This window comes from Podarcis erhardii (assembly GCF_964252035.2).
Source record: "Podarcis erhardii genome assembly, chromosome: 1".
Taxonomy (NCBI): domain Eukaryota; kingdom Metazoa; phylum Chordata; class Lepidosauria; order Squamata; family Lacertidae; genus Podarcis; species Podarcis erhardii.
Window position 1 is genome coordinate 94,947,792 of NC_138497.1, and position 21,122 is coordinate 94,968,913.

Below are 21,122 nucleotides of genomic sequence, written 5' to 3' on the forward strand. Positions count from 1 at the left end.
CTGGTAAAGGAACAACAGCAGCAAGTCAGGGGTCAATTGGGCAGTTGCACTGGAAACAATTGTGTAAGCTACCATGCTCAAAGAACAGCTCATTTGATCAGGTGCAAAGTCCCATTGAAGCCTCCAGCTTGCCTGTTGCATTTCACTTTTGTAAACCTCTTCAGATTTCATAGGTTGCGGCATTAACTCAAATAAATAACAACCAAGACAAATAGCAGTACTAATGATCTGGGCAGGGGCTTCCAGTAAGATTACACATTTTATAAGACTTTCTCTGTTGGATAACAGCCAAAAGACTACAGATGGAGCAGATACTTTGAGAAAAGTGTGTATCTTTGGTGTTCTAGAGTATAATCATTCTTCTGTGAGCTCATTTGCTATTTTAAGGATAAGTGGGTTTCTCCCACACAGATACTATTTGTGTATTTGGTCTTTTATATAAAAGTTGTGTGCAACACCTTTAAAGCAGGTAAGCACCCATTAGAAAGTCTGATTGCCTTGGCAAACAAAAAGAAAGGAGGGCCAGGATATTTATTACCTGTACTTCCAAAGTTCTCATCATTAAGCTGACTTGGGTTTCTTGCTTGAGTCATGTGGAATCAGCAGTTCTACAACATGGTCTCTACAAAATACTTCCACCTGGACTGATGGGGTCCTCAGGTTGCTGATGAATGGGCGGTGGTCCTACATTTTACCAAAATTACTATCTTCCATCACACCAAATTCTGCAATTCTAACGTTTAAAGAGTACTTTTATCACCATATGCCAATTTTAATATTAGCAGCCTAGGTGCATTGTTTGTGGTATCTTTTAAAAATGAGTATCATCCAAGGAAAATTAAACTATATGTTACATTTTTTTAAAAGGCAAAAATAAAGTAATGTTGTGAACCAGGGTGTTTAACCATTTTTAGGCTGAGGGCCACACTAATCCATGGAGACCAAATGTCAAAGTGGATGTGGCCAAAGTGAAAAAGTGAGTATAGGTGAACTGTAAAAGGAAGTGAGCCTTCCCCCTTTTTAAGGACACTTCCGGAGGTTCCTGGGGGTCAGGAAAAAACCTTTTCATACCATGCAATCACAGCAGGGGGGCTGTGGGAGTGATGGGGGGAAGAATTTGGGACAAATTGTTGAGAGGTCATGAAACCTTCTGGCATTACAGTATCGCAGGAGCAGTCAGTTTAAAACAGTTTTTTTTGGGGGGGGGTAAAAATGTTAACTTTGGAGGACCACAATAAACCTTTTGACACATCACAGCAAGGATCCACAGGAGAGTTTTTTAAAAAATTAAACTGCAAATTATGGGAGGGTCAAAAAACCCTATTAGGAGCCTGCATACAGCCCACAAGTTAGCAACACCTGTTGATAACATTTCATTGATAACATTTCATTGAAACTGGCCAATCAAATGCAATGCTTTGCAAAATTCAAAAATCAGTGCAAATGTGAAACTGCTCAAAAAATAAAATATTGCACTAGAGTGCTATAATGATATGTGATCTATTTAATAATATAGTTGGTATAACAAGGCATAGCAGCTTTTAGTTGCTTTATTTGCTGTAACCAAATTCTTGATGGCTTGACAACTTAAGGATCCCAGGCAACCCACAAGGAAACAATGGCTCTTAGAAGTGTGGGAGATTCTTATCATGAAAAAAATTGACATTTCAAATTAAGCTAGATAGACAGTTTACCAGAAAATAATCATTTTAGGAAAATGTGGCATCCACTCATTACGTATTTTGGAGAGTTGTGTTAACTCTTAGCTCTGTTGAAATATGTGTATATACACCTATAGTGATGAGCAATGAATGATATCAATTCTCTTAAATGGATGGGGGCTGTTTACTTGCTTTGAACCCAGAGTTAGGTGTTCATGTTAAACAGGATATAATGTACTGCTTTATTGACAATCTCAAATAGAGAGAATGATAAAATGGCTAAGATGCTGATTTTACACTGATCCCCTTCATTCAATTTTGACCCTAGTAAAGTATAATCTCTTCAAACCGAGTAGACAGAGCAGTTTCCAAATTGCACAACATTACCCCTTGCAAACTAAGATCTTTATGCATTTTTGAAATAGGAATATTGCCATTGTGTTCCAATATACCTGTGTCAAACCAATTTTCCCATGCACCTGTTGAAGGGTAGTACTTTCACATCCTGTTACATGCTTATGACTTTCTATATGGTTTCTCAGTGGAGGGGCCATGGTGAACATTCAATGATGTCGTCATGCAGTGGGACTTCCATTTCTCTCTCCCCCCTGCCCTGCAGCTCCCTGTGCACCTTGCAAATACACTCCTGTGAGTTGGGGAACCCCCTGATCATATTGCAGGGTGCAGGTGCTTTCAAGGTGCGAAAAGAAGAAGGAATGAACCGCTTTTGTCACAATGGATATCACCTCATACTTTTTCTTTACCCAGTGGTGTGCAGGATACTCTTTAAATAATAGTCTAAATATTAACTTTCAATCCTTGCAGGCTTTGACTGAATTCTAAAGAATGATTAGGTGCTTATACAAGGGGGAAAAAATGGAACCCTAGCATTACCATAGCTGGTTGGAGGAAAAACCTGAAAGGTTTGCAACTGATCTTAAATTAGAGAATCCTTTTGTGAAAGAAAGAAATAACATCCCAACTCTACATTTGTAGTTGAGGTTTTCTTCTTCAGATATTATTCTGAAGCATCCAATAATCATCTCCAATACATGAAAAGAGAGAAGTAAAGTTCAGTATTTTTCAATTCTCTATTAAGTTATATTCAAATTGCAGAATTATGAGAGCTCTTAAAAGGTTGTCCTTCTATCACCATCTGATCTATTGCTACATAGACCAAAGCAGTCAGAATGATAAAGAGATTATTTACAGAAAAACCCTAAGCAAAACCCCAGTTTATGAAACTTTAGTAGTAATTACATTACCTTATTGTTCCTCTAATCACTTAGACATGACTTGAAGAGGTATCAGTTTAAATGTATATAATTTATCAAAAACATGTTACTTTGGACTGTATCCAAGTACATTATATTTAAGAGTACAACCACTGAAGTAAATGGACCTAAGTAAGCAATGTCAATCCAAGGGTTTACTCTGAACAGGACTAACATTGCACATAGTCCTCTATCTTTTTAACGGTTATCTATCATATATGGTCACAGGCCAATACCCCAGTTTTTTTGCAAAGACAAAAACTATGTTTAACAAAAACAAACAAAAGCACAGCCTCACATTTTCACATTCAGGGCAAGATGTGTTATAATAAATAGCCAGCCACAAGTGTTTGTTCAATACTGGTAAACTAGTTCTGCATACAGATTTTAATAGAAGCCCCAGCCTGAATGAACCCTTCTCAAAGTTAAGTAAATATCAAGGCTACAACTCTGCACAAAGTTGCACATCTGCCAGTCCTACTGAAGTCTGAGGAACCTATTTGTGGATAACTCTGGCAGAACCGCAGCCAGCATTTGTGTAAAAAAATAAGCTCTCCCAACTCTCTATTCTGAAAAGGAAGAAAGCCTTTTCCCAAATCACTACCGGCAGTTCAACATCTATCTGTCCCACAAAAAGCAATTGTTATTGAAGATTAAAATCCAAAAAGACTAAGGTCCTTCAAACTAGTAACAACAGTTAACCTAGAAAATACTAGTTACACAACAAAGATAACCAACAGAAAGGATATTGTACCTTTAAAACTCTATAAAGGTCTCTCTCTTTTTTGAAGACACTTATAAAAAACATGGTGGAATGTTATCCAAAATAACTGGACCCCAATCTTCTAAAAATGACACAGAGCAAGAAGGCCTCACAAAAATTGTATTGAAATTGAATTGAATTGAAACTATCTATTGAATTCACATATTTTAGCCCCATTGTTATGTTGAAAATGAATACAATCTTACATTTTAGGAAAACTTTAAATCTAAAACTGAATTTTCATCTACAGTATAAGTGTCTCAACTTGTAAATGGAAAGTGTTGATGATCTCTCTTATGCTTCACAAGCACTTACTCCAAAATATTGTTTACATGGAATGTAACCAGACTAAAGAGGGAATGGGATAGTGGATTCAATTGTGGTAGGTAGCAGATAGCCACAGATCTGGCAATACTGCTTTCAGATATTGGATTACAATTATATTTATGTAGGCCACCATTTAAGTCTGGATCTGAATGTTTCTGACCTTTCCACAACCATTTCTGAAGGAAAGCAAATGTATTTGGGCTAAGTTTTAGCAACAACTGAGTTGGCCATTTTCAATGTATTTCTTTATGAGAACACTTTGAAATTATTCCCATACAGGCATAAATATAAAAACCTCTGGGTTGGAGTTGTTCAGTCACACAAATTTTTAGAGACAATCTCTGGACAGATAGTCAGAAACTAGTGCTGACAAACTTTTCCTCAGAAATTCATAGCGGTGACCAATTCCAATGCAGAATCTTCCATTCATGCATCTCTACTGAAATCATTCCAAATGAACTCCCAAGGAGAAATACACAATGCTAGAAGAAGCAGGAAGTGTGTAGATGACGTTCAATTATCTCTATAGCTTAGAAGTAAGTGTATTTCTGGGTCCATAGTGGCACCCCAGTTTTATCTTCCTATTCATGCTGAGGTTGACTCTTAGTAAATACCCCTTGGTGCCCACTTAGCAATGCTCTCCTTATGACAAGGTATGTACCTTAATATACAACTATTTACAAATAAATGAGCCCAAACAGTATACTGCAAAATCCTTATCACATAGGAGTATGAGCTAGGCTAAGTTATGTATCCAAACAGTAGTTGTAGGAAGTAGACAGTATGTGCGTGCATGTCTCAGTTCCCTAATTCAGTACCTGAAAAAGAAATGTATTTGGGCCTATACTGGAAGCGAGGGAAGGAAGGTTTAAGATTGCTCTGCATCTGGAAACTGGTGCATTTCACATTCTGACTGTCTTGTGCAGCCTGATGCTCTACTTACTCAGAAGTAAATTCCACTGAGATTAATGACATTTACTCCCATGTAAGTGTGCACAAGCCTGCAGCCATAATCTATGTTTCTGACAGTCTGTCTCTAAGGAGACTGGAGTCCCCTGCTGAACAGGAAAAAGAAGCTAGATATCTCTGTTCTGCATATCTATTTACAGGCTCTTCAGATTCAGGGCATGTGGGTCTCTGTGAGACTTACTCTTGCGGCAACAATTCTGAAAGAGGAAGGGGGAAATCCTGCAGGAGATTTACCTACCCATCTATATCAAAATGCAACACTCAGAGCAGGACAAAATTGCCTGTTAGGTGTTGAAGATGCCTGTTCATAGGGATCTGTCAATCCCTTTGTCTCTAATGTTTGCCAGGCTGTCTTCAGGAATCCTAGGGATCCCTTGCTGGAACAGGAAGCAACCAGAGTTGGGGCTGGCCACTTCTGTATCAGGCTGTCAATCGCAGGTTTAGGTAGTTCAAGGGGCTGATGGCAAGGGGGTCACCCTTTGAAGTCATGACTGTCCCAGTGTCAAGCATCTGAAGGGTAGCCTATGTGACTTCTTATTTTTTTAAAAAAAACAACCCTCAAGGTTATAAAAACTGCAAAGAGGGGAGAGGAAGAAATCACTGTGGGCCAAAGGTTTAGGAATGTGCATTTCTGTAGATCGGTCATCCCTGCAGGTCCCTTTGTCTGCCAGGCTCTCTTCTCCTTTTTTTTTTATTTTTAGGGAGGCCACCTTGGAAGAAGAAAAAGAAGAAGAAAAAGAAGAAGAAGAAGAAGAAGAAGAAGAAGGGGGGAAGGGGGGTTGGGAAGCCTCCCGGGGGAGATCTGCCCGCGCCCCCCCGTTCCCCCCATAGCCCCCTTCCTCCTTTGTTTGCCTATATCTTGTCTCCTTTGCCTTTGCTGACCTACGAAGGGCTCGGAGGGCTACCGGAGCCCCAGCGAGGCCTGCTCGCTCGCTCGCTCGCCCGAGATCCCAGCTCTCCTCCTGGCGAGCAGTTGCAAGGCCCCGTGCAAGCGGGATCTGGAAAGGAGGCGGGGGGGGGGACACGGCGGAGCCCGGACTCTCCCCTCCCCTCAGCCCCCTTTCGCCTCACGCACTTCGCACCGTCACCCACCCGCCAGCTCCAGGCCCGAAGCGTCTCCCTCCGCCCGCCCCTCCCTGGCGGGGCCGCCACACAGCTCAGGCGACGAGGCCCCAGCAAGGAGCCCGGGCCCGCCTCCCGTCCCCTCCGCGGCTGGATTCTTACCGGCGGCCCGAAGCTGGGGAAAGAGTAGGGCGGCGGCGGCGGCGCGATGACGACGACGACGGTGGCAGAGGAAGGCGAGGGCGGCGGGGGAAGAAGAGGTGATGGGGGGCTCAGAGCCCCCAGGCCGCGGCTCCGGCTCCTGCCCCGGGCACCATGATGGCGGCGGCAGCAGCAGCAGCAGCGATGGCTCCCTTCCTGCAAGAAGCTGCTGCAGCGGCGGCGGGCGGCAGGCCGGTCGGGGAAAGCGCAGCCGCCTCAGCCTCCTACTGGCGGTGACAGCGACGGGCCGAGAGAGAGAGCGAGCGAGAGAGCGCCGCCGCGGTGCAGCTTGGGAAATCGCCCGCAGGATCCGAACCCGCCACCAGAAGCAGGGCTAGCTGCTGCTGCTCTCTCCCCCTGAAGGGAAGGTGGGTGAAAGAGCGAGAGGAGTAGTAACAGAGAAGTGGAAGGCCGAGGGAGGGGAAGGGGAAGGCTTCGGAGGTCTCAGCCGCACGACTTGTTTCTGGGTGCTGGGGACTCTGAGCGTGTGCCCCTCCATCCCAAATCTCTGAGTGAACTGCAGCCACCAGCATCAAGGACTAATTCGATTCATCGGTGTGGTTTCTAGGCCAGCTTGGACTTCTGACTTGAAATTCAGCACTTGGAGATCAAGGAGGTGGGGAGAGAAGAGAATAGCAAGGGGGCCTACCTAAAAAGTGCAGAGGAGAGTGCAGGGAGGGAGTAGATGCTACAACTGCAGTCGGGTGAACAAGGTTAAAGGGTTACAGATAGGTAGCCGTGTTGGTCTGCCATAGTCAAAACAAAAAAAAATTCCTTCCAGTAGCACCTTAAAGACCAACTAAGTCAGTTCTTGGTATGAGCTTTCGTGTGCATGCACACTTCTTCAGATACACAAGGTTAAAGGGTGTTAGGTAGTCCTATCTTGGGTTATTTATTCCACACACCCGATGTCCCCAAACTGACAAGAAAACCGTAGATGGAACACGGTAAGGCAAACAAAAAAGTGCACCAGCATCATCATGCAAGAGTTGGCCAGAAATAATTTATAATTTATAAAAAGAGAAATCCACAGTTGCAGAGCCACATCTAAAAAGGCCCTGTTGCCGATGCCCACCAATCTGGTCTTCACTAACAGTAAGCCAGAAAGCAAAGCCTGCTACTGATCTAATGGATCAGGTAGGTTCATTTCAATACAGTAGTGAGTGACTAAACAGCTGGTAGTTTCCCCTTCTAGGATGAATTCAGATGTGTTGCAGTGAGATTTTGGCCTCCCAGCACCTGCATAATCCCTACAGCATGCTTAGATCATGCTGCTAGAGCTAGAGCTACTCTCCAGAAGTTTGTCACTACAACTCCCATCAGCTCCACCCAGCATTTCCTTTGTTTCTGGGTGGTTGAGTTGCAGTCTAATACATCTGGTGGATACAATGTACACTACATTGAGGGAGGAAAGATGAGATATAAATGGAATAACAAATAAATAATATCACTAACACATCAAGGCCACTTTACATGCCTCTTAACACAGATGGGAAATATTGGATATTGCAGTGCTGTGCTGTTGCTTCCACAGGAGTCTAATTTTCTGGGTAGACTGATGAAACACAGGAGAGCAACAGTTGATGAGAATGTAATAAAGATGCCATCTTTTCCGTAGGAAATAGTGTGGATGCACTTATAGACAACATTTTATACTCCCCACATCCATGAGTATTAGGAAGTTCCAGGGCAGACTTTTATTTGATGATGTTCCTTCTGAGGAGAGTGTACTGGAGACAAAGAGAAGAGACACATGAATATGTAAATAATAGTATACTCAAGTGTAATATACTTTTTATAGATTGTTCCACTTTTTAAAGGCGCTGCCTCTTTGCTGACAAATTTTGTTCTGCTTCCAGTTTCTTTCCTTTGTTGCATCTTTTAAAAAGGAATTTAGATTCCTCAGAGCCAAGCTAGACATAAGGAGAAAAGATGTTTAAACAGAGATGTTTAAGCCGGCATCTGTCCCAATCACACTGCTTGTAGGGTTGGTGGATAATAAGCTATGGGGCAGTAGGAGAAAAAGTGTTAGCGTCTCCCAGCCCATGTTATCCTTTTTCAGTTAATACCAGACTCTCATTTTCTACATGACTGGGACAGATCTGGGTTTAAGTACACAGCCTGCCACCATCATGACTAGCTTTGCCTCTAATGAGAAATAGAATGAAAGGCCTCCAGCACAACAAAAGCCACTCCTTTTTCCGAAGCTGCATCATCTGGAATCCTTTCTCAAATTTGCTTGGCAGCCTGTAGTTAGTTAAATTGCAGGGAAATTATGGTGAAGGCACTGGAACATATGTCAGCAGGTCTGTGATGTTTCTGATACTTCCACAGCTCTCCCACACTCCCAAGATCTTCAGCAACATACTACTATGGTAGTGCCGTTGTGCTGAGATTATCATCTCTCAAGACTTTGTGTATCGCTGAATAAACTTGATTAATCAGTAGTGATGGCCAGTTGATATTCCTGGAGTCGCCTGCCTGTCACACTGTGTGCCAGGATTGCACCCTTTTACAGTTTGTAGACCACAAAACTGAAATACTAGTAATTAATGAGCACCAAATTAAACTATTTCCTTAACTGTTGGGCCTGAACTAGTCTCTCACACTGAAATGAACTAATACAAACAATTTATAAACATTTCACAGGAATCATAGAATAAATATCCACAAATATTTTAATATCATTTTATGAAATACGATCTAAATATTTTTACTTAGGCTGCAATCCTGAACACAGTTACAGAGGGAACAGGCACAAAGGTATACTCTTGAGTTTCCATGAAATGTACTTCAAATGTCAGCACTTTGAATTGTGCCCAGAAATAAACAGGTAGCTTATTAAGCTATTGTAACATGTGCTGTCTATGACAGGCTCTGGTCAATAGTCTGGCTACAGCATTCTGAAGCAGCTGAGGTTTTCAAACACTCTTCAAATACAGAACCAGTGGTTACAGCTGTCCTAACAATATAACCAAGGCGTGTGTTGCCATGGCTAGATCTGACATCCAAGAATGGAAACAGTAGTCATACCTGGGCAAATGCTCCTGGTCACTGTGCAAAACTGGTTTTACAAGTTCCGGGCTGAATTGAAGAATGCATCCAAATTATGACTGGGGGAAACTCTTTTTTTTTTGCAGATTGAAATTCAATTTATTTACCCTCACCATGCCCATTAGCAATGTTGGGTTTGGACTTAGAATTTGAACAACTTAATTGAAATTAGATAGAAACAAGATTTAGAGTAGGGTGTCATCTGCATATTGCTGATACTGAACCCTCCAGACCTGGATAATCTCACCCAATGGTTTCATGTAGATGTTAAATACCATGGAGGACAAGTTGAAACTTGAAGGACACCATAGGTCAGTAGCCAAGGCACTGAACAGGAGTTGCCCCAGCACCATGTTCAGGAACTGCTCCACCAAGTAGGACCAGAACCACCATAAAACAGGCTCCAAAGTTTCATCACAGCCACCCAATCCAGAAACATAGCATGTGATGGTATGAAAAGCTACGAAGAGGTTGAGTAGAATCGACAGTGACTGTGACGTATTCCCTCCATCCAGTTCCTGGCAGAGATAATACACCAAGTGAACCAAAACTATATCTTATCTCATAACCTTTCAGGATTAACCCAGTCTCATAACAGCTTATCAAAGATCACACCATATTATTATTGTACAAATAATACATTCTCAGAATGTTAATGTTCAAAACATTATCTAAAAGGTTATTCTAACACAAAAGATGGATGGACACACACACTTCAATAATTGATTCTATAGTAACAACCACCAATGTGGCACAAACATGCCATATGTAGTAATATTAAATAGGCACCCTCAATCTTAAATTGGCACCAGTTCATTTAGTGAGAATTACTTCCAAAAAACTACAGGATCAGGCTGCAAGACATACAAATTCTTTAAAAAGCCCTGTCATGGTCACACAATAGGGCAATTTCAGTACACACACATTTAAAACATAGGCAAGTTAGGAGCAGGAACAATTGTTGGAAGTTTATTTCAAGCAATGTTTTGCTTTGCTTGCTGAAACCCAAGCCTGTATAATCTAGTAGAATTAGACTTAACAGTATATATGTAACTGAGACACTAAAATGTTGTCAGATGCGGCAGAAAACAGATGTAGATTGTGCTCCCCACCTTACATGCCCTGTGTAAGAAGCCAAGCAGTACAAAAAACCAATGATACAAGTGTTGCAAAAATTATACAGGCTGCTGGAGAAAGAGAAACATATTAATAGATATTTGCAAATATCACAGACATTTCTATGCGTCATAGAAGGAGCAACATACAGTGGTACCTCGGGTTACATACGCTTCAGGTTACAGAATCCACTAACCCAGAAATATTACCTCAGGTTAAGAACTTTGCTTCAGGATGAGAACAGAAATCGTGCAGTGGCGGAGCAGCAGCAGCAGGAGGCCTCATTAGCTAAAGTGGTGCTTCAGGTTGAGAACAGTTTCAGGTTAAGAACAGACCTCCAGAACGAATTAAGTTCTTAACCCGAGGTACCACTGTATAGCTTCAGCTAAAAAGGATGCACATCGATAACGAATGGCTTCTACAGAAAAGACTAAAAATTTAGACATTTCTAACATGTAAAAAATGTAACCATGCGACATGAAGCGCTGCATATTTTGCCAGATACAAACAGATCAGTCTGGCTACAGAATATGTGAAAATGGCTTAAGGATTGCTTAGAACAAGCTCTGATTTTTACTCTTATTTTCATGTAGCATACAGCTGAATATTTAGTTCATTACATAATATGCCACCTTCCACTGATATGAAATAAATTATTAATTTTGGCATATTTATTTATTTGTTATTGTACTGGTTTGTGTATTCTGACTAACATGAATCATCGTTGCACATTACACCTGGGGAAAATGTTGAAGGAAGGGCACACTTCCCATCTTGTACTTTTATCAGTAATGTACCTGCCATATGTTGCATTTAGTCTTTCCCACGGTAGCACACAGCTAACATAACAACAAACATGGATCAGTTCCCCTTCAAGTCTCTTTGAGCGTGTCAGAACTGTAAGGGAAATTACATTTTAGCCACCATTTTGAATTGGGGAGTGTCCTGAAAGCAGACCGCATAGTAAATCTGCAACACCTTTCCAATTCTATGGAACCACATAAACCAAAACATCCGGTTACAGTATATAATTTTTCGCCTGTGGCTTTTATGGCAACCCTTGAACTAATATATAGATCTCCTTGAAAAGCTTGCAGTGACTTGTATGCTGCTGTTTTTCCTGCCATACCTGTTTCATTTTAACCATGGTTTAACACACAGTCCAGCAATTGCTGCACTAGGCATGTCCAAGCCTTCAGCATCAAGCCAAAAATAATAAATCTGTGCTCCCCTGAATTTTTTATTTTTGTTTTGCTGTATAGAAAGCAGGGGTGAGGTTGAGATCATGTAGAGAAACACAAATCTGACATCCTGCTAGAGCTGTCAAAAAAGTTGTGGCTTGTGGATCTATCAGAAGTGGATGTGAAACTTTCAGCCTTGATTCTTCCAGTTCCCCTAACACACCTGATACTTAGAATGCAATTTACCTTTTTCTGCCAACAATTGCATTCCATAATGGCTGGCAGTTCCAGAGGTCAAATTAAAGATCCCAACAACTCAACAATACGGATTCTACTTAGGTGCAATAGGAGAGAAGAATTATGGCAGAGTCTGGGACAGGAGGGAAGCTGTAGGTAGAAAGGGGCATTTGACAGTTGCAGAGTCTCTAGACTCTATTTAGAAGGGGGAGTTTACAATGACTTTAACACCCCATTTTCACACAAGAAGATGTTTGTTATGTGGTACCTATTTCTTTACAGATTCCTCGCCTGTGAAAATGTCGTGATAACCATTGCAAATTGTTCTGCCTTATTTTTGTGTGTGTTAGGCTACTTTGGAATACTTTGACACTAGGGGGCAATATGTAATCAAACATTTCTTTTACCTAAATACTTTTCATTCTAAAGAAACAAATTTTGGTAGACACTAGTCGGGAGATGTACGGTTATTCACATCTGGGTTTATAAAATGTGTTTGTTTGCCAGTAAGTAATTTTTACTACATTCATAAATCAAAACTGTGCCCAAAAATTAATTACAAGAGAGTATATTTAGACACCACAGTTCAATGGATAAGTGGAGTTAAAAAGCACAAAGAGCCTATTCAGTCTATATCAAATTTTAAGCAGAAAGAATAGTCTATTCCTCACAAGTTTTCCTTACCTTGAGAAGCTATGCAGTATCTAGCAAAGGTTCAGATGATCCAAGGCTGCTGCTCCCTATCTACCTCTCCAACAAACTCTCTGTCCTAAATTTTTCATAGCAGAAATATCAATTTGTGAGCTCACACCTGTACTGTGGAGTGGGGGCAGGGACTACAGAGGTCCTTGGCTACAAAACATGTCTGAATAATTATTTTTGCAATCCAGCATGTTTAATATTGTTAAATTATTGTTGAAATATCCATCTCTGTAAGGTAGTCGGAGTCAGGAGTCAATTGTCTGAGATGTCAAAACAGGTATCTGAAATAACATGTTGATACTGAATATAGAAAGCAAAATGCCCAAGAAGTATCTGAGCATCTATGTGCAGTATAGATATATTCCTTATGCAAATATTAGCTTACTAGTTTACCTGTCTGAAAAATTATTGGAGAGAAATCCATGATAGTTGATAGTTAAGATTAGCTAGCTTACTTGCTAATGGTTGATGCAGGCACATGTTCCATTTGTCTTGTAAATGTTCCACTTCTAATACTTAATCTTCATATAGATGCTGACATTCTGAAGCACAGAGCAAGCCACTATGATTGTTGGCATACTCCCGACAGCTTTCCCTGGATACTTCAAAATAGCAAAATGTACTGAACTAACAGCTTGTCTTTTGGGCACCATAGTAACACAGTTAAACTCTCTAAAACTGAGCTCAATACGAGTTAAGGTTTTTCAAATATGGCAGGCTAGAGAGAGGTTCTATCAACTGCTATAGTATTTGCAGGTACGGTAGGAATATGTTCCTATCCATACAATTGTAGAAACATTCCTATCCATACACTCGTAGAAACATTGATGCACACAATTTTCCTTTTGCTGAGTAGCCAACATTTCAACAACACACAATTAGAACAATTTGAAACAGAAACAGACTTGTTTCACAGTACTGCAGAGTGAAATGAGAGCCTATAGGGGATGCCAGCTTTTCTGAGACATATTGGAAAGTCAATTTGCTCCAGAGTCTCAAGAAACCAAAGTGAGGCAAACCTTTAAAAATGCTAAAATCCTGCTTTATTAAAGCAGTACATAAAGTTTTTATGCCTTATGTGTTTCAGGTATAACTTGTCAGATGCAATGCTTGTTTTGTGTTTTTGTCATATCAAAGTTCTCTCCTTTTACAGAAAACTTCTGCTAACGAGACTTTTTGGTTTACTCCAATAAAAAAAGTTAGTACAGTACCTTGAAGCTGCACTCTCCTTCAGTGTCTTGGGGAAATTGGCAGTACCCTTCTTGCCTCCTCCACTGCTTTGAGGGCAGTCCAAGAAGTACAATTCATCGTTACAATATATTATATACAGGATCCGCAACAATATGATGAAGCATCCTTGCTGAGGCTAATTAGATCTAGGTTGGGACAGTGCCTGGATGGAAGACTGTCTGAGAACAACATGCACACTCCCTTAAATTCTACAAAAACTAAAAATTGCAAACAATACTCTCCATGAAGTATTGGACAGATAAGATGCGGGAGTCTGCTGTTACTGAGAATGAACAAGAATGCAGGAGGGCAATGAGCTTATTACTGATAGCCCAATCCATCTTTTAGGTTACATCTGAAGCAGTGCATCAACCAGCATCCTCATCTAAAATAGGACTGATGTACTGTGGTACCTCGGGTGACATACGCTTCAGGTTAAATATGCTTCAGGTTACAGACTCCGCTAACCTAGAAAAATTCCTCGGGTTAAGAACTTTGCTTCAGGATGAGAACAGAAATCGTGCAGTGTCGGAGCAGCAGCAGGAGGCCCCATTAGCTAAAGTGGTCTTCAGGTTAAGAACAGTTTCAGGTTAAGAACAGACCTCTAGAACAAATTAAGTTCTTAACCCGAGGTACCACTGTACTAGTTTACTTTGAGCAAAAATGAATTTGAGGTTACTTTTTTTTAGAGGGAGAAAGAGATGTATATTAGCAAACAAGAATTTGAGTCCCACATTAAATGAAAATGTACTTCTTAAAAAGTAAATGAAGCCCAATATAGGATACAACTATTTTAATAATTGGACAATTCAAAATAAGTGCAAAAAATACAAAAAATAATAAAGTGTAGTTTTATTTAGCATTTGGCACAAAGCATACAACAACCTTTTGATCCCTTCTCAGATTTAATACAGTTAGCAAGAAAAAGGCATACTAATACATTTAAGTTATACAGCTTATGAAATAGAGGGGTGAGATAGGGGAAGGCACTAGGAAGATCAAGTGCATGGAAAATATTGACTCCAAGTGCCTAGTGGTATTAAATTAAGGCACGACTACTCTAGGAAGTTTACTAGAAAAATCTAACTTTGTAGCTGCTTATTGTTTTTTGGAATGTACAAGTTTTTACTCAGTTTTAGGATCCAGATTCTACAGTTCTTTGAAATGGAATGATTGGCAATAGATATATTCATCTTAAGGTGGATGAATTTTCCACTTAAACAATAAAGATGAAACCATTCTTAAAATAAGTTGTTAACCTTTAAAACCACACATCAAAAATTACATCAATTTAGCTGAAAACATTTTACTCTGGAAACCTGGTTTTATAACTGCAGCAAGAAACAAGATCTGATTTGGGGAAAATAAACAGATTAAGTAGTTCTTTTTGGAATATGTAAACTAATACAGTGTCATCATCCGAAATAATTAAATGCATACTTTACAAATGAATACTATTAATCTCAGAAGCTTTGCTACAATTATGTCTGGCATGATTCCACATTTACTCAAGTGACATTTTAAAGACTCCTATGCAGAAGAGCAAATGTGCATTAGATCTTTCTTACAGCTGGGAATTAGTGTCTTGCATTTTAAGATTCAGAGCGAGCAAGAGCAACCTTGCTTTTGAACACACTGTACCAGAGAAGACACCAAACAATTCATTCTATTCATTTCCCTTTAAAAAAAACAAAACTGGACAAAATGAGTGCAGTAAACAAAACAGATGCATATACATATAAATGCAATTCACATTTATGTTGCTATAAGTGTAAGCAAAAGCAATTCAGATTAATAGTGTTCTTCCAGGTGGGGTGGAACGCTGTTACTATTCAACAAGGGGAATAATTTTATGTTCAGCATAATCTTAAAAAGACACATTGATGCAGAACCAAATACTTTTAACCTAATGGATGCTGCTGAGTAAATTTAAAGCTGGTGTTAAGCATTTTTACTGAGGTCAGTAACAGTAACTATTCAGTGCTAATTGTTCAATCATGTGCTGGCAATTAGAGAAATTCTATAATAGATTTCTATTGGTTTTAAATTCAAGCACAGAAACACCACCTTGTAATGTATGGAGCACCCCCACTGTTTAAAAATTTGATATAAAGATTAAGCTAATTTTTTGGAAAAATGTTTCTTCAGAGATGTACAATGCATGTGTTATGTTACAGATGGTGCTTAAACTTTGAAAACATAATTTTGTGCCATGACAAAAAAATAATAATGGGAAAAACATCAGCATATCTTATAGCATTACAATTGTGAAACAGCAACATATGAAGAAGGGGTACCTGGAAATGATTTACATAGTGCAAAGATTGGTGGTTCAAGAGCCTAGTATGTTGAACAGTTTAGTTTATGTAATCATTGGAGCCAACTTGGATCCTCCTTATAGCCTTACCTCAAGAGAGAACTACAATGTTCAATTTGCTACTGCATGCAGAAGAAGCCACAAGGTGGCCATCAAGGAACAGAGACCAATTCTTTGTGCCCTACTTTCACAAATACACCAATTCCATGGTTTAATAATGTAGCAACTTAGTATCCATGTTCATGCACTTGTGCTTCTGTTATCTGGCAATTTGCCATGAAGGACTGAGTTCCATACATCACATCTTGCTGAAACATTCTTTTGCATTTGTCCAAACTTGAATTCCCTTCATAAGAAATAGAAAAAACAAACAAAGAAAATGCTGGTTTTGAAGCGAGCTTTCAAGCTGACAGTTGGATAGAATCAACTACCCAAATCCATGCATCCATTTCTACTTAAAAATCCTGGGAATTTTACACATGATGGAGGAGCACAAATCTTACATTCATCATGTAATGCATGCTCTATGCTTAAGCACAAACAGAATGTTCCTATCCCCAGAGCATAACAGAATAGGGCTGTGGAAGCAGGCTACTGAGTAATGCAGAGAGGAGTATCCAGAGGCTTCCCTTCCTGAGGGCAGAAACATGTATTAAATCTTCATACTGTGCTTCCCAAGTTTAAAACATTAGTCCAACAGACTTACCTTTTTGCACATGCTGATCTGCATTACAGCATAACTTATCAGGGCCTCTTTCAAGTCATGGTTCTTTTGCTCTTTGAAGCGTTCAATATCAGTCCAGGCACTTTTCATAAAGTCACTGCAATAAATGGAAAACAAATTAGTGCAAAAATTGCCTGCATCATGTAAGCCCAAGCTATCAATCCTGTTATTTACTGGATGAACAATTGCCACCATCCTACTCAATGTGAGAAGCAACTGTAGCTGCTCATGAGAAGGGGACATATTCAAGAAAGGTTGTGATTTTCAGTATTTTTTCAGGATTCCTTCTCTCATCTTTGCTAACTAATTGCAGTTGTGCATTTATCAATTTAATGTGTCATTAATTATCAATCCAGATTCTCCAATTAGATCAACTGGGATCAGTTTTATATACAGGATTAAATTTTTGGATTAAAATACTGGATTAAAATTTTTGGGCCACATGACTACATGTAATTAATGCATTTCCCCCCTCGTGCTTCTTTTACTGCTCGAGGCTCAGATGGAGATCTGGACAGCTTGCTACTTGGAATTTTAACCTTTCACGGAAGTATTTTATTGCTGTGGATTCTGGAATGTGGAAACTATTTCCTAAGCAGCCTTGGGGATTAAAATACAATTTAGTGTCTAAATATACAAATATGGGTAAGGGGGTGGGGGGAGGAAGGAAATAAGCAAGGTGGTCTCCAGGAGTTCCCTCTTGTGTATTCTGCACTATTTGTTCTTTGGAAAGTTTGGAATAGTTTTACTGGCCAGCTGATGGGAGTTAACATTTTAAGTATTTTATTTCTAAACTGAAAACTTGGTGCCTTTTTCAGTGACCAGATTGCATTTCCCAATCATTTTGACACAAAGTGTCAATGTCTCTAAACATTTTATGAACAGCAGGTATGCATAACAGTCATTATCTATCATCCAACCAAGACCCCAAAGCTTGGAGGCAATACTTACATGGTTTAACTGTATCAGCTTTGCATTCTTGAATAGAAATGAATGGTAGACATTCATCCTATGCAAGAAAGAAAAGGGGCTGCAATAATACACTCCATTGTGGTGGAAACAAAACCTGTCCCCCTCTTCTACTTCTTATGACCTGACAGATTTTCATTGACAGACCTTTTTCCAGATGAACTGTGTCAAGGACCTTGGAAGTCTACTGCTCAGTCCAAAGGCCTACATAGAGTAGCATTCTGTTCCCACAGTGTGCAAACATTTAAATGGCTATGAAAAGCCCACAAGCAGAACATGCCTGCAATAGCACTCCCCGGCTCATGCTCCCCGGCAACCAGGGCTCTGAAGCACACTGCCTCTGATACTGGAAATAATAAACAGCCATCATTTTAATCCCCTTTTAAAACCATCCCAGTTGGTCTCATCACTACATCTTCCAGGTTTAATTATGTGCTGTGCGAAAAGCCTCATTTTGTTTTTCCTGAGCCTTCCACTATTTAGCTTCACTGAATGAGCCCAGGTTCTAATATTGTGAGAGACGGAGAAACACTTCTCTCCATCCACTTTCTTCACACCATGCATAATTTTATATATTATATATATATTATATATATATATATATATATACACACACACACACACACACACTTCGCAACATTGCAAACTTTCCTTATAATAGTTTGCTCCAGCTTTTCGATTACATTAGTTGTCATTTTCTGCACCTTTCCCCAGCCTTATGAGGCTCTCAGACACAACTTTCCATTCAGGGAAAGGGGTTTCAATCCAAACTGACAGTTCTGTGAAATGAACAAGGTGTGTGGGGATGGAGGAGGAGGCAATTTTTGTCAATTCTCCCTGCATCTTCCCTTCTGTTTTGAAGAGTTTTCCAATCCTCCACAGAAGATTTTCAGGGGCACAATAAGTTGCAGGGGGAGGGAAAAACTGATGAGAAGCACCCTCCCTTCTGTGATGAATATTCTGTGAGCATAAGCCTACTCTCTGAATCCAACCCCAAACCATGTTCCCCCCAGACCTGAACAGCATCTATTAATTTGCATGGCAAAAGTAAAATACAAACTTGCCCTTCATTAAATGGAATAGATTATTCAGGGTCATGTGTATGCTGCAATTCTGTGGGAGAGCAGAACTCCAGCTTCCTGAGAATCTCAGCTTTCATTTTTAAAAGCAAAATTTGCTTGTGATTGCAAAGATCTGCTTGGAAGTGTCTGGGAAACATCTGCTGAAGCTTTCAAACCCAGAGGGACTGCTGAAGGAGGGGGCCTTCAGTGTCCTATACAGTTCCTTGCCTCGCCTCATGCCTAACAAAGCCAGAATTATGCACAATAATAAAGATGGGGAGAATTCTGCTAAGAACTTGCTACCTATGCAAATACACAAAATTTACATAATTCATGCAGGTCACAGAGAAATCCACTACTCTTGGCATGAAGCCTGGTTTCCCTGGGTGCAAAATTTTTGTTTTTTTAAACTAAGATGTACAGATAACACTGAGCATATTGATCTTCTTAGCTGCAATCCTTACACAGGAAATCGTAAAAGCTGTTTTCCTCTGCAACAAATACATTGGTTTTGGAAATGTCAGCACTTATTTCCTAAGATTTTTGTTCCTAGCAAAAGATCATTCTGTTTGTTCACGAGTAGCCTGCTAATAAATCTAACCTTAATAGGAAGCTACCTATGTTTTCTATAAAATCTCAAAGGGATTTTTTTAGTCACCAAGTTTTCTCAGTGTGAAGAAGCATTATGTTTGTATTCTGTTCTGTGACAGAGAAGCCAGCCTGCTAAACGTATTACTATCTTAATAGAACACACACAATAAACCATGAAACATGCTTTGAAAGTGTTCAGCTTTCTCTCACGAGCAGTAGCTAAGAATGTGGAGTGATAGCCAACAAAAGTCATACTATTCAATAGGGCTACTCTGACTGAATATGTTCTTTTTGCAAGTGAAAGATTTTGCAAAAACTCATAAACACCAGAAATATATAAAAGTTGTGTGACAGATCCCAGATAGCTGCTTCCCTCGTATTTAGCATTTAACAGATAACCAAAGTTTCCAAAGATAGTCAGATGCTGGCAGCATACTGTCAGCTTGCACAAATATGACTTTCACATCTACATTTTCTTTAAACATGATCAACAGTTACCGGCTTTCTAAATTCTTTGCTTTGAGCTGCTCCTCTCCATCACGTATCTGTTCTTCGAGCACTTTTATCTTTGCTTCTCTTTGTTCTGGTGTTTCCTGGCCAAACAGCTTGCTGGTCATTCCCTTCAAGGAGAATGTTCTTACAGTCTGAAAACAGTAAACAAGTGTTCTGGGAAATTTGCTTTTCTGGAGGGGAAGGTGCCCAAATACATGAATAAGGAAAGCTTATATGACACACATAACTTCAAAATATTAAGCTGCATATAAAATGTATTCTATTTTTATCCCAGCTGTCTTTCAAAGAGCTCAGTGACAAATTTGGTTCTTCCAAACCCTGATTTCCTCACAGCCACCCTGTGAAGCAGTTTAGGCTGACTGCCCCAGAGGACACCTAGTGCTCTTCACAGCCAAGGGGGAATTAGAATTTCCCTCATCCAAGTCACACACACTTAACAATGACACCATGTTGGATCTCACACTGTCTAAAAGAGACAAACTGTTGAACCTAAATCAAGATTTATTTATTTTTAACTATATATCTTTACTTAATGCAGCATTGTACAACTCAGACCAAGAATATGCTGCCGGCTTACACATTCCCATCTCTGGAGCCAATTGCCTGCTCCATTTCTAAGCAACCATAGTTGGACGAATTCGGCTAGCTTGGCAAACTAATGTTAAGCAGAAATAAAGATGAGAAGCAGGGAAAGAAAGAGAAGCATAGAGCAAGTCCACAGTCCTCCAAATAATGGTTCAGAGGATTCTGTGAAATGAACCAATGAAACAGTGGCTCCAACTCTAAAAAAAGCTATTACTGAATAAGTACTCCTCTTTCAGTAGTCCATGTTTATAGCTGAATGTTTAGGTTAAAAGGGAGTTAAGCTACTCCATTTGTTTCAGAAAGATTTAAGTAACCATATGCAAGATTTCAGTCTTAGTGTTTTATTTTTTTACATACTGCTCTATTCCTAGTAGGGTCAGGGAGTATCAGTATCAAACTTTATTTTAGTCACAGACCAGCATATGATAAAACATATGGATAAACTGAACACATAAGACTTAAAACAGGTAAGGGATAAAAACCAGCAATTAAAAGGAGATTATATCATACATACTTATGATTTACAATAAATGTAATATTTCCCATGGCTTATATCTTCCTTTCTATTCCTCCCCGACACGCATC

The 21,122-nt window shown here is 39.8% G+C and overlaps 2 protein-coding genes across 4 annotated transcripts in view; both read right to left on the reverse strand.

The window, feature by feature from the left end:
- The window catches only part of ZNF148 (zinc finger protein 148), a 36,714-nt gene extending 30,225 nt beyond the window's left edge, over positions 1 to 6,489 (reverse strand). For 2 of the 3 annotated variants that reach the window (XM_081871520.1, XM_081871518.1), the window contains exon 1: positions 6,219 to 6,488. The gene's annotated coding sequence lies outside the window, so the exon portion shown is untranslated. Of the gene's footprint in view, positions 1 to 6,218 lie in introns of all 3 variants that reach the window. The other variant, XM_081871521.1, reaches the window with a different exon arrangement.
- Positions 6,490 to 14,614: 8,125 nt separating this feature from the next.
- The window catches only part of SNX4 (sorting nexin 4), a gene marked incomplete at its 5' end in the record, with an annotated part of 29,140 nt that continues 22,632 nt past the window's right edge, over positions 14,615 to 21,122 (reverse strand). The window contains 3 exons of the mRNA XM_081872984.1: positions 14,615 to 16,440; positions 16,801 to 16,915; positions 19,938 to 20,083. Of these exons, the coding sequence (XP_081729110.1) occupies positions 16,393 to 16,440; positions 16,801 to 16,915; positions 19,938 to 20,083 (309 nt within the window). The 3' untranslated portion in view covers positions 14,615 to 16,392. The remainder of the gene's footprint in view (positions 16,441 to 16,800; positions 16,916 to 19,937; positions 20,084 to 21,122) is intronic.